The 12,670-nt window shown below is 39.2% G+C and overlaps 3 protein-coding genes across 4 annotated transcripts; 1 reads left to right on the forward strand and 2 right to left on the reverse strand.

The window, feature by feature from the left end:
• Positions 1-112: 112 nt before the first annotated feature.
• Positions 113-2,355, forward strand: LOC137741600 (small ribosomal subunit protein eS8). Its single transcript, XM_068481295.2, has 5 exons — positions 113-245; positions 431-503; positions 1,099-1,432; positions 1,751-1,941; positions 2,109-2,355. The coding sequence occupies exons 1-5, from the start codon at positions 242-244 to the stop codon at positions 2,185-2,187; spliced, it is 681 nt and encodes a 226-aa protein (XP_068337396.1). The 5' UTR covers positions 113-241; the 3' UTR covers positions 2,188-2,355.
• Positions 2,356-3,820: 1,465 nt separating this feature from the next.
• Positions 3,821-4,685, reverse strand: LOC137741392 (uncharacterized). The gene is made up of 2 exons (XM_088679229.1): positions 4,530-4,685; positions 3,821-4,263 (listed from the first exon to the last, which is right to left on the reverse strand). The coding sequence occupies exons 1-2, from the start codon at positions 4,591-4,593 to the stop codon at positions 4,052-4,054; spliced, it is 276 nt and encodes a 91-aa protein (XP_088535355.1). The 5' UTR covers positions 4,594-4,685; the 3' UTR covers positions 3,821-4,051.
• A 1,836-nt stretch (positions 4,686-6,521) lies between these two features.
• LOC137742215 (beta-1,2-xylosyltransferase) lies at positions 6,522-10,229 on the reverse strand. 2 transcript variants are annotated; one of them, XM_068482010.2, is made up of 3 exons: positions 9,365-10,229; positions 8,634-8,783; positions 6,522-7,838 (listed from the first exon to the last, which is right to left on the reverse strand). In XM_068482010.2, exons 1-3 carry the CDS (start codon positions 10,043-10,045, stop codon positions 7,116-7,118), a joined length of 1,554 nt encoding a protein of 517 aa, XP_068338111.1. In that variant the 5' UTR covers positions 10,046-10,229; the 3' UTR covers positions 6,522-7,115. The 2 variants fall into 2 exon arrangements, with proteins under 2 accessions (XP_068338111.1, XP_068338112.1); XM_068482011.2 differs by lacking the exon at positions 8,634-8,783 and having other exon boundaries at positions 9,365-10,182.
• Positions 10,230-12,670: the final 2,441 nt, after the last annotated feature.

Raw genomic sequence — 12,670 nt, forward strand, 5'->3', positions numbered from 1 at the left:
AAAAAAAAAAACCTGATCTGGACCGGGAGGTACAGATTCTCGGAAAAGGCCAATCCAAAGTCGCCCAAAGTAAAGAGTTAGTTTGGGCCCGGTAATACCACCAGAACACTGAGGACAATATAGTAATTTGATATATTACGTTTGTACTAAAAACCTAGCTCGCCTTCCACTTCACTTGTCTCACAAAACCCTAGCCGCGTTGCCGCAGACTCCTGGAGCAGAAGAACCCTAGACCTCCAAAATGGGTACAATCTCTCATCCTCTTACTTTCTACATGTCGTATCCATTTTCTGTTTTTTCTCCTTCGTTTCCGTGATGGCTACCCCTGAGTTTGTTCATCTGAAGTTTTGATTTTTTGATTTTTTTGATTTTTGATATTGCATTTGTGAAATGTGATGCTAAATCTTGAGTTTTGGTGTGATTTTTCTAGGTATTTCTCGAGATTCCATGCACAAGAGACGTGCCACTGGAGGCAAGAAGAAGGCTTGGAGGAAGAAGCGAAAGTAATATTTCTTTCTTTTGTTTTGATTTGAGCTGCTCTATTTTTTTTTTTTTTTTTGTTCAAGTTGTTATCTGAGATATCTTCCTTTTGAATAATGTGCTTCTCCTGTTTATTTGATGAATGAATTCAATGATTTGTTTGTTCTTTTGAAGAAATTAATCCCGTTTCCTGTATTTATAATACCCTTTCGTTTGTTTTTTATTCGATTTTCGTAATCGGGTGATTTAAGGAGATTTATAACTGCATATGTTGAAAGAATTTTGATTGCTTTGCAATTTGTGAACTTTTTGTTTCTGGCAAATAATTCACTGTCATGTGCCTCCACTTGCTCGAAGGGGTTGCCGTAACTTGTATGTCAACGGCACCAACCCTCGATTTCTTAGATTGTGACCAGTGTTGTTTAACTTTATTTATGAACTTCTGTGTGCAAGTATTTCGCAGATTATTGTAAACACAAGTTCTGTATTGCTCGTTGGTTTAGATTTATTTAATTGTTTAGATTAGTATTGACAATGAATTCTCACATTTGGAAATTGATGTTACTTTAAAGCCTTGATGATTTTGGAATTGATTTAGTTTTCACTTCTTGTTTGCAGGTACGAGCTCGGTAGGCAACCTGCTAACACCAAGTTGTCAAGCAACAAGACTGTGAGGAGGATCAGGGTTCGAGGTGGAAATGTTAAGTGGCGTGCTTTGAGGCTTGACACTGGAAATTTCTCCTGGGGTAGCGAGGCCGTGACCCGCAAAACCCGTCTTCTTGATGTTGTGTACAATGCATCTAACAATGAGTTGGTCCGTACTCAAACTTTGGTGAAGAGTGCCATTGTTCAGGTTGATGCAGCACCATTCAAGCAGTGGTACCTCCAGCACTATGGAGTTGAAATTGGCCGCAAGAAGAAAACTGCTGCCGCTGCAAAGAAAGAAGCAGAGGTAGTACTTTTATTTATTTTTTTTCTCCTATGATTTAAGTTTTTTTATGTGTGTTATCGCTGGACTTGTCTTTTGTGTTTTACATATTTGTCGAATTTTTATTGTTTTTGCATCTGGAGGAAATATAATGGTTTATACATTGTTTTGATGTGTTCACTTGGTGGAAACAATTATATTTGGTGTATGCTATGCACGCTCATAACAAATTGATTCGAAGATGTATATATACATGTTTGTACTCTTTGAGATGGAGGAGTGGAATGTTGTCAAGAACAGTAGAATTTGGGGTCTCTGATGCCATGTTTTGTGATCGTATAGGATGGTGAGGCACCTGCTGCTGCTGCTGCTGCTGCTGCTGAGGAGGCAAAGAAGAGCAACCATGTAGCCAGAAAGCTGGAGAAGCGTCAACAGACTCGCACCTTGGACCAGCATATTGAAGAACAATTTGGCGGTGGTCGTCTGTTGGCTTGTATTTCATCACGACCTGGTCAGTGTGGCCGTTGCGATGGGTAAGTGACTTTATGTTCCTGTGTTTTTTCAACTTAGTCTATCGTAGGTGCTTTACTAGTTTATTTGCAGTTATGCTAGAGTTGGAAGCATGGATGTAACGGTTGATTTTCGTTTCTTGTTGCAAAGTTTAGTATAATCATATTTGTTCTTATGTAATGCTTTACAGATATATCTTGGAGGGCAGAGAGCTGGAGTTCTACATGAAGAAGCTCCAGAGGAAGAAGGGGAAGGGAGCTGCTGCTTAAATTTTGGTTACCTGAACTCAGTAATTGTAGACTCAGAGTATGTCAGTTGTTTCGTCGTTTCCTTCTCTGTAAGGTATTGCACTTTATTTCAGTTTGAGGTTGCAACTGGCTTTACCCCAAACAATGTTTTTATGGTTGAATGCTTAATCAGTAATCCTATTTTTGCAATCGTAAACGCTTACTATTTGGATGTGTCGAGTGATTTGTGGAGCAGTAGTTTGATTAATTTTCTCGTGAATATTTCTTGCATTTTGCCACTAATTATGCTCGTCACCAAAAAATACATTTTTATCTACCCACCCTCAAGCATCAAGGCCAAAGGTTTGTGTGATTTTATATAGGTTTTCTATGTGGCCTAGTCCGCCTCTCACGAGGCCCTACCGAGTATCAGGTGCTCTAGTGATACGTGCGTTCTAAAAATGGTCTATCGACCCAATGTCCACCCCTATATTAGGAGTTCATGTCCAGACGTTTGCCTAAGACTATAAGGTCTCGTTTGGCAGCCCGTATAAGGGATTGGATAGAATAATTAATACGGTTTTGGGTGTTTGGTGCAATTATGTACTAAATAGTACCCATGTTACTTATACTGGATCCCCATATTTCTCCGGTGTATGCCCGTTTATTTATCCTTGTAAAAACCTTTGTATTATTAGTCGGGTCCATCCGTTTCGCTCCATTGCTCTTGCTCTCTCGCATTGTTCTGCAAGCTCGCTGTCGTTGCCATCGCCAATCCCAGATTTTTTTTTTTTTCCTCATTTCCTTTTCCTTCGTCTTCTCTCTCTCTCCTCACACCCACTTTCGAAGCAATGGCGGAAAGAAGAGCTAATTCTCAACAGGGTCTCTCTCAAAGAACCCCAAATCAACTCGGTTCGAAAGTAAATCACGATGCTTTCATCTTCTTCTTCCTCTTTCACTCCACGGCCTTCGCCCTCCTCTTCAGTTCCTCGTCGCGGTACCCGCACAGGTTCGCATGCCGCTGGTCCTGGATCCCGTTGCTCTGCTTATCACTGGGTATCATTTGGGCGATGGGGTATAAAACCGACACAAAGGGGTAACTGGAGAAGAAAGGGTTGGAGTTTGATTTGTTAAAGGTGGTAGACACGCAAATTGGTTGTGCTTTGTTAAAGGGTTGGAGGAAATTGGTTGCAGAACTTTTGTTCTGCGATTTTTAATTTTGGGGATTTTTTTGTCAAATTAATTTGGGGAATTTACATTGATGTCATGTGGGAAAGATTTCATCTGTGGGCTTTTTATTTGAATAGGTTAGAACCGTGGATATGATGGAATCTGGCGGCAGTGATCGAAGGGAGTGATGGAATTGCTGTTGTTGCCCTCCCCTTCCTCAGATTCAAATCTGCAATTTATGCAAGAACAACGAATTGGTCTTTCTATTTAAACATTCCGGTCATTAGTTCGATACTGCACCAAACATCCGACTAATTTAGTCAGTACTATTCGATGCACAAATTATCCTATCCGACTGAAATAGTCAGTACAGTTCGAGCTGCCAAACGAGACCTTGTGTTCGACGCTCCTGTAGGGTGGGCACGAGTGTGTGGGTGTGTGGGATGTTTTGTATGAGGTCAGATTGCCACTCCACCAACTGGCTAAATCCAGTTTTGCACTTGCATTTTCTTCAGTTATGAGAGTTTGTGTATTCATCCTTGTTATAACTTGTAATACTGATGCATACAAATGTTGAGCAACCAAAACAACCACAAAAACAGTTGGATGTTCATCCCTGAAAGAGTTCCCAGTTCCCACGAGGGATGGATCATAAATTCACAACTCAAAACTTTTCCCACCCCAACAGGATACGATCCGAAAACCGAACTGATATCTGGAAGCCATGCGTGTTGTATCATTTGCTGCCGTACTTCTGTTTCAGCCGCTCTCTCACAAATTCATTTCGAGCTTTGGTTCGAGCTTGTTGAGGAGCAACGTTGACATACGAGAGATGCGCACCGAAACCAAAAAGAGCAGCGGCAGAAACGAAACACCCAACCGTCATTGCCAACCTCCTGGGGGTGGAGGGAAAGCAAACCACCATCTTCTTCCACAAATTGCTGTATGCTTTTGAATAAGGAAGAGGCATAGAATTTATCAGAACACCCACATGAAAGAATGAGTTTTCAGACCAAACAATTGAGTGCGGCATTTCATCATACAGTTGGAAGGCATTTATCAAGTACCACAAATTGTTGGCTTAGAGATGCATGATTAGGTTTGATAAGTGGATTTTAGGTTAAGATAAAAGCATATAACAAAGTAATTAGAGACGACTGAGTAGCTAATTACGAGCCTGCTAGCTGTTGCGTATATGCGAAGCGAAACCATACCTGACAAGGTTGAGCTTTTAAAACCCAGCGGCAAGAAGCGAGTTGGAGACGGAGGGAAGAGCATGTAAGTAATTGGGCCGCTATATTGGGTCTTGCTTGATAATTAATTTGTTTTAGTTAAAAAATGTATCTAAAAGAATGAGGAATGACCACTTGTAGTACAATTTATTGATATTATTCTTTATTTGTAATTGAGAGAAGCATCTTCAGTGGAGTCCCTAAATAAAGAAAATCACCGTATAAAATGGGTATAAAACAAATATAGAGATAAAATGAATCTCCAATGGATTAGAAAGAGGCCACTTAATACTAAGGTTTAGTGGTATATATCTTCACTTGTTAGTGAGAGATCTTAGGTTCGGTTCTCGCCAAAGGCGAATTTAAACCACATTATTGTTAGCCAATTGTGAGGTTTAGCCCACTCCCCCAATCCCTTAGTGTAGATAATATTGTTTGCTTAATCAATGGATCATAAACTGGATACATAGTGTATGTCCTCACATACAAGGACAACCTTGAGTGGAAAAGGAACCCACAATATTGATTGAAGTTTAATTAATTAAAAAAAGATTAACATAAACAAAAAAATTTGCACCTTGAGTAAAAATGGGGTGCACAATCTTGATTGAAGATTCTAACGCTTTTAATGCTTTTAATTTTAATGCTTCTAATTAATTAAAAAAAGGTTAACATAAACAAAAAATGTGCACCTAATCAAAGTATCATATAAAATCGTAAAATACTTTAAATTTAAGGATTCTACTATAAGGACTCCCATTGGAGGCAATATTCCTTTCGGGACACAAAGATTCCTTTTAAGTTCTTAAATGAGTACTCAAAATTGGTGGTGGGAGTCCCTAAATAGGGACTTCAATTGGAGATGCTCTTAGGTTCGATTCTCGTTAAATGTGAATTTAAGTCACATTATTATGGTTGCCCATTATGAGGCTTAGTCCACTCTTTCACCCGCTTATTGTAGATAATATCATTTCTTCGAAAAGAACAAAAACCTAACGATTATTGTCACTTTGTAATACAGTCTAGTGATATTCATCTTCACTGGTAAGTGAGAGGTCTTAGGTTTGATTCTCACCAAAGGCTAATTTGAACCATATTATTAGTAGGCCATTGTGAGATTTAACCGACTCCCTCACCCCTTTAAATTCCATATTATTACTAAGTATCGATTCTTGCAAAAGTCGAATTTGAATCATCTTATGGGCTAAGTCTCACAAAAGCCAACAAAAGAACCATACTATCTTATGGGCTAAGTCTCAAATAATATGAATTTATCTTATGTGACACGTGACCATTTGGAATTTTTCTTTTGTTGGCTTTTTATATGTAAGCACTTATCACATTGCGTTTGCAACAAAAAAATTAGGGTACTTCGAAGTATCCGGTATTCCGAGTATTTTAACTGTTAGATCTTCATTTTGAAAATTTTAAATAAAGATCTAAAGATTAAAACACCCAGAGTACAGATATTCTAGAACACCCAAAAAAATCCCACGTTTACAATAATTTAGGAACAAATCAGAACATACACGTAGATGAGAATTTTTTCCCTCCACTTAAGCACATTAAGTGTTATTTTCAAAACATATAGTTGTTGCTGTAATTTTTTCCAATTTACCCTCTTTGTTTTTTTCTTTTACATTTTCCCACTATTATTATTTATTTATGTATTTACTTTTAGGCGATTTTAACACTTTCTATTAAAAATAAGTCATGCGACAATCATTTCATTTCAATTTGCTACATTAACTTGTTTGCGGTTGACACCAGAAACTTTTTGCTTCTACCGGTAAACCGGGAAACCGGTGAACCGAATAAAACCAAGTAAAAAAAAAAAAATTCGTAAAAACCGAACCAGACCGACTATATAATTTTTGTCGCATGGGCAGGTCATGATAAAATGTCAACGGTATGTCCTGCACTGTCCATATCACCTTCGAAGACAATACGAGATTAAATTGCTCAATCTAACAATGAAAAAGTAGCCATTTTGGTAGTGTATAACAAAAAATTGTGACTAAAATTCGATACAATCAATCAATCATACAAGTATTCCTCTATTGTACACGAATATATCGTGTCTGTAACAAAGAACTAGTATAAAAGCAACACAATTCCTCAAGCTGTCGGACCATCCACCGGAAGAAATGAACTGACAAATACAATGGTTTTGGGTGTCAAGAAAACATACCATACGCAGAGACAATGCAGTCTACGAACTTCTTTATGTCCCGCTGATGATTGTTGGCCAATCTTGCACAATGTCGATGTCCTTTTGCAAAGCAAGGCCAACACCTTTAACTTTCCTACACCGTTGCTTTGTTAGCCTCATTCTTCGTTTCACAACTATTGGGATTGGAGAGCCAGTCAGAGAGTCCAACAAGTTTGGTTATCTACTCTACCTTCACTAAAATAAGATTCAATCAGCACCGTGCAAACATGGTGGATTAGCATTCTAGAGGAAACGGAAATGGTGGTACAAAAACCAGCACTGAAGGAAGAATTGATTCTCTATCACTTCCACTTCCAGCATGATATTGAGCGGTCTCTGCCCAAGCCAAATAACTTTCAGCACCCGAAGCTTTTCATTATGCCGTTAAGCCTGTCAATAACAACTGGTGTACTGGCAAATGACCCTTCGAGATTAATGGCATGATATTCCAGCCCTTTCCACTGAGCAATTAATTCAAAATGTGGCCGTTTATACTCACTGCTAATAATCTCGAGAATCACAGTTTTTGGCATTGCAGATACTATGTGTGTGAGACCTGCACCATGAGCACCGATAATAACAGAAGCATCTTGAATGGCCCGGACTTGCTCTTTCATCGACATGTGTGCAAACAATCCATTCACAAGGTTTATTTTGCATTCCTTATGATTAGATACCCAGTTCTTCAAGGCATCAAACACTTCTTGTTCATTGCTTAGCCTTGACTCAACCTTACCATGGTGGCGTGGATGGGCTAGGTAATCTTCACGTCGAACAAAAAGGACGTTATGACCTGAGCTTGGCTTCTCAGTATGATGTCTATGTACTGGAAATCCAAAAGAGGCTTTAATCATTTCTCCAAACTCTGATATTCGTGCTGTTTTCTGGTCATCAGGGTGTTGCCACAGATCGGGTGCTGATACACCATGACAATTTATATCTTCACTCAGCCCCTTAAAGAGTGGAGTCTCATATCCCAGAGGTGAAAGAATAGCATGACGAAAACATACAGGACCACTAAAGTTTTTAGCATATCTAAGGCTAGAAACTAATTCTTTCCATGTTTCTTCCAAAGATGTCTGAAAATAACCACCAAAGAGAGATCAGAAACAGGAAACTTGTGAACTAGCACTTAAGCAGAACAACCAATCACTTATCAACTTAAGCCGTAACCACATGACCGTTGGATTAGATTTAGTGTTTCTTTGTAGAACCGTATTAATCCATTTTATTCACTACGAAAGAATGTCTTAGTGGTTTTGATTTGTCAAATCTTTTGCGAGGAAGATCTATGAATGATGTACTAAAATTCGTTGAAATACATTACGAAGTGGGCTCTACAAAATGGGTGTCAAAAGCGTGTGTCCCCGGATTATCCTCTATACAAAAGACAGGAAAACTGACAACGGATTATCCTCTATCCTGAAGATGGCATCCTAACTGCTTTCATCGTGGGGAGAAGTCATTCCTTGTAGAAATGTTTAGTAAGAACAATATTATTAAAACATTTTTTAGACGTTACAACCCTGTTACCTGATTCTGAATTACTGATTAACATCAGAAGTCGACAGTCAGCTCCCAATACAGCCCCTCTTCTATTTATTTTTAACATTTGTATAGTAAGACATCAACTACTGTCACCCGAAAAGAAAAAAAATAGATGGACTTTTAAGTTGTTAAAAGAAAAATTGAATGCTTCTTCCTATATCTAACAAGTAAAAAGATTAGATTTATGTGCTTCTTTCCTATCAATATGCCTCAACTGATGAAATCACTGTAAAAAGTTAATTTATGCCCCTTGAATTGCATGCACATAAACTGAAAAATGTTACAAAAGGAAAAATTACTCAAACAAGAAAATCAAACCTACGTACCATACAATGGCCATCTAAAAAGACCAAATGAGGTCGATTTGGCAAGCCAGTGACTCTTGAAGCTACATAAGTGCTGTACCAATCCGTGAATGTGTGGAAAAGATTTGCATACTCAAAGCGTGTCACCAGAAGTGTTGGCTCCTCAATCCACTGCAAATACAGACTTGCATAGCAGATTTAGAAAAGAAGCAAATAATACTATAGTCAGCAAAGAACATTAACTAACAACTGTAAGAAAAGCGGAGTTGTAATTATTCTCTCAAAATTGCAACTTTCTTCATTCATCGTTTGAATTATTCCAACACCAAACATTAGCAGATAATTGATCTGCATCCATTTTTCATATGGAACCTCCTCACTATTTGGCAATTAACAAAATGTGTTCAATTCCGCAGATTTTAAACATCAGACCATCACAATGACGTAAACCATCAAAGAAACTCAGACCTTTTATAGACCCATATAGCAAATCTCCTAAATTAGAAACTCCGAAAACGAAAATCACACTAATCATCAACAAAATGCAAAGTCAAACCCAGGAAACTATAATCTACCACTAAATTCACACATAGAACTTAACAAATCAAGGGTTCCTCAACACAAAGCTCGAAATTTAAAACCCCATTTACCAAAATCACACTAACAATGAATCACTGAAACCAATTAAATCCTCTAAATCACAATCAACCGCAAAATCTAAAAACAGAAACTAACAAAAAAACCCAACAAACCTCATTGCACTGAAACTCTGCGCTGGGCACTATTCGAATCGACCCAATCAGTTCTCTCATAGTGTGCTGATCAATCTGACCTTTTGGCACATACCCATCAAGAGATTCTTGGGTCACAAGCCTTTGATCCCCTCCTCCACCAACCCCATCTCCTCCATTAATCTCAAATGCACCGTTTTGATACTCGGGCAGCTCCTCCTCCTCTCCTCTCCCAATCACCTCCTCCAAAACTTCACCGCCCCTCGACATCTTAATCTTCTCTGGGTCCATCCGGAGCCCCCCTCCTTCGCACACTGAGCTCCTCAAGGTCTCACTGAACCAGCACCTGAACCAACCCATGCGATTGGAGCTCAAATCAATCTTGGGTTTCAAGAGATCGACCCTGGTAGTGAAGCCATTCCCGAAATAAGCCTCGCAGGAGCGAAAGGGGACCTGGGTTGTCTGGGACCAGGGGAGGTAAGAGGGTAAAATGGGCCATGGCTTCGAGTAGCGGTGCGGGCGGCGGCGGTTCTGATCGGTTAAGGGGAGGCGGTTGAGGGAGAAAGAGTGGTGGGATTGGGTTTGGGTTTGGGTTGGAGTTAGTGTTCTGGAGTTGGAAGTGAAGTATAGGAAGAGAGAGACGGAGTTTAAGGCAAATAGAAACAGAAGGATCTTGAGCAGAAGCAAGTTCCTTCTGCTCATGGCGCTCTCTCTCTCTCTCTCTCTCTCTGTTTCTGAAAACTAAACAGTCTGTGGCTATTGAGTTTCTGGGTCCTCCTCAGGCGTTGCTGGAGAAGAAGTGCATCGGTTGAGTACTTGGAAGTTAGGCAAGTGCTATCGCTTGCGGGTTTTATGTTCTTCTGAAAATTTGGTCTCAGGTTGTTTCGGAAAGAGTAGTTATGTAAATTTGAAGAGTAATGCTAGGAATTATTATTTTTTTCTTTTCTTTTAGACAAATGATATTATTTATACTAGATGAGGGGCAGGCTTAGTCTTCTGCTAGCAATAATATGGTTTAAATTTGCTTTTGACGAGACTCGAACATAAAACTTCACACTTATAAGTGGATAGGAATACCATAGAATGTAGTACTAAGTGACATGCACACTAAATTTTGTAAACTAAATGATGTGTCACTAATAAGAAATAAGCACGTTAATTAATACTTAAGTAATAATATAATCATCAACAATCACATCATTTAATTTTCAAAATTTAATTTAGAAATTTAACCTTCCTGTCATTGGATTTCTATAATAATTGCAGTACTAAGTGGTTGCCTATCATTGGATTTCTATACAAAATTTAGAAAGAAAAAAATTTATTCAAACAAAAAAAAAATTGGGTTTTTATCGCAAATTGTGACAGCTCGTCCCACAATATTTGTATCTATAGCGTAGAATGACGATTTTGCCCTTGGACGTTAGATGGTGCGGTGGTTTGTTTTTGGTTGGTGACTCAACTAGGACCCCACACACACACACACCCAAACAATCCCATGACTCCCTCTCTCTCCTCCTTCTCTCGGATTTCTTGCCATTTTCGTACAACCTGTACAGACAACCCTCGAAAACCCTTCAAACATCACGGATCGAAGATTTGAAGGTTGGTTTTGGACTCCTAGCAAGCCCAGGAACTCATCCATACCTTTGGTTGGATATGAAACCTTCGAAAACCCTAGTTTCTCGCGAACCCCGATTTGGTGCACTGTTCATGCACACGTAAATTTGAATTTTTTGGGAGATTTTAAGCTTCTAGGGAGCTTTAGAACGTCTTCACGAAGCTCGGAGAAGAAAAACGAGGTGTTTTGGACGTCGGGAAGTCGAGTTTAGCGAGTTTCAAGTTTTGGCCAGAATATCGAAGGTTTTTCAGGCGACTTTCCGTTGGTTTTAGGTCCCCAAAGTGGTAAGGTTTTGTTCTACTCGTTGTGAGCTTCATTTTGGTACAAATTTCATAGAATTTGGTTGAGAAATGAAGAAGATATGAAGTTTTGAAGTTTTTCCAGAAATCGGCGAAAATTCGAGTTGCAGAGAGCGGCAACCGGCAAGGCTCACCGGAGAAGACGAAGAATATTCCGTCAACTTTGACGAAATATACTAACGACGTCAGGTATATATAACAGTATATTCCATTTTTGGACGGAATATTCCCTAACGCTATTAGGGTTTCAGTCCGTGTGCCAGGCACGTGCCTTCGCGTGGTCGACGCGTGGCAGCGCGTGGGTGGTCGAAAAATTATTTTAAAAATATAAGGATGTTCGTGAGGTTGAGTAGATCACGTTCGTATATTCAAACACTCCATTTGAGCATTGTATGAGAAGTTATTATCTAGTTTTGGTTATGTGCATTAAATTAACATTTATATAGTTGTTTCGCATATAGGTGAGGCCTATCCTCAGGACGAGTGCAGTTAATCGAGGCTCGGGGGGTATGACCCTTCCACATACCAGTGAGTGGGCTTTTGGTTTTCCGTATATACCTATATACTTGAGATTTTTCCCAGAAAATTGAATTAAATGATTATATGTTTTAAAATGCCATGCAAAGTATCTGCCTATTTATTTATGCATTAGTAGTTGCATATATTTGTGATTTGGCGCTGTGGATGCTCAGGTAAGTATCAGGTGAGTTGTAGATTGTTTATGGTTGTGAATTGTTGATTATGTGAGATGTGTTGAGAGCTCATAAACCTACACCCCGGTGTTAGTGCTCCCGCCCAGAGTTAGGGCACAGTTCTTCACGTGATGTTCACCTCCCACACCATACGCTCACCTTGGATACAAGTTAGGTGCACAGTCCTGTCATACATACCACTTTAGGTGGTTCCGACTCGTAGGTGACCGATGATTATTCGCACAGTCTTCACGTGATCATAGCACTTGAGCGTATTTATTTACACCCAGTTCTGTCATACAGACCACTTTAGGTGGTTCCGACTCGTGTGCAGGTCAATTGTTGAGATGTGTATTTGAGCTCTAAATTCAGCTGTACAAGTCACGTTAGGTAACTTCGGCTGACATATCATTTGCATTGATTGATATCACCTAGCTTTCATATTTTATGCTGAGATATTTGACATGGCATATATGTGGATTTTGCTAATTCGAGTATGGTTTCGATATATGTATATATTCTATTTTCTGGGAAATTATACAGGTTTTACGGAGAGGTGTTAGAACTTTTGAGAATGAAATGATTTTGAAAAGCTTTGTTTTTGCCCACGCACACTTTCTGTTTTGCGCCCCTCCAGGTTTTAGGTAGAAGTGTTTTGGTGGCTCATGAGGATTTTGACGATGGTTCTGACAAAACAACACAAATATAGGATCAC

This window comes from Pyrus communis, chromosome 11 (genome assembly GCF_041283825.1).
Source record: "Pyrus communis isolate YQ-2024b chromosome 11, ASM4128382v1, whole genome shotgun sequence".
Classification (NCBI taxonomy): Eukaryota; Viridiplantae; Streptophyta; class Magnoliopsida; order Rosales; family Rosaceae; genus Pyrus; species Pyrus communis.

Excerpts from the sequence above, each read along its gene's own strand:
- LOC137741392 (XM_088679229.1), bottom strand. The coding sequence starts at position 4,593 with ATGCTCTTCCCTCCGTCTCCAACTCGCTTCTTGCCGCTGGGTTTTAAA. Across the intron at positions 4,264-4,529 it reads TAAAAGCTCAACCTTGTCAG|CATACAGCAATTTGTGGAAG; the intron begins GTATGGTTTCGC and ends CTTATTCAAAAG.
- LOC137741600 (XM_068481295.2), top strand. Across the intron at positions 504-1,098 it reads GCTTGGAGGAAGAAGCGAAA|GTACGAGCTCGGTAGGCAAC; the intron begins GTAATATTTCTT and ends TCTTGTTTGCAG. Across the intron at positions 1,942-2,108 it reads CAGTGTGGCCGTTGCGATGG|ATATATCTTGGAGGGCAGAG; the intron begins GTAAGTGACTTT and ends AATGCTTTACAG.
- LOC137742215 (XM_068482010.2), bottom strand. The coding sequence starts at position 10,045 with ATGAGCAGAAGGAACTTGCTTCTGCTCAAGATCCTTCTGTTTCTATTT. Across the intron at positions 8,784-9,364 it reads CAGAGTTTCAGTGCAATGAG|TGGATTGAGGAGCCAACACT; the intron begins GTTTGTTGGGTT and ends CTGTATTTGCAG. Across the intron at positions 7,839-8,633 it reads TTTTAGATGGCCATTGTATG|ACATCTTTGGAAGAAACATG; the intron begins GTACGTAGGTTT and ends GGTTATTTTCAG.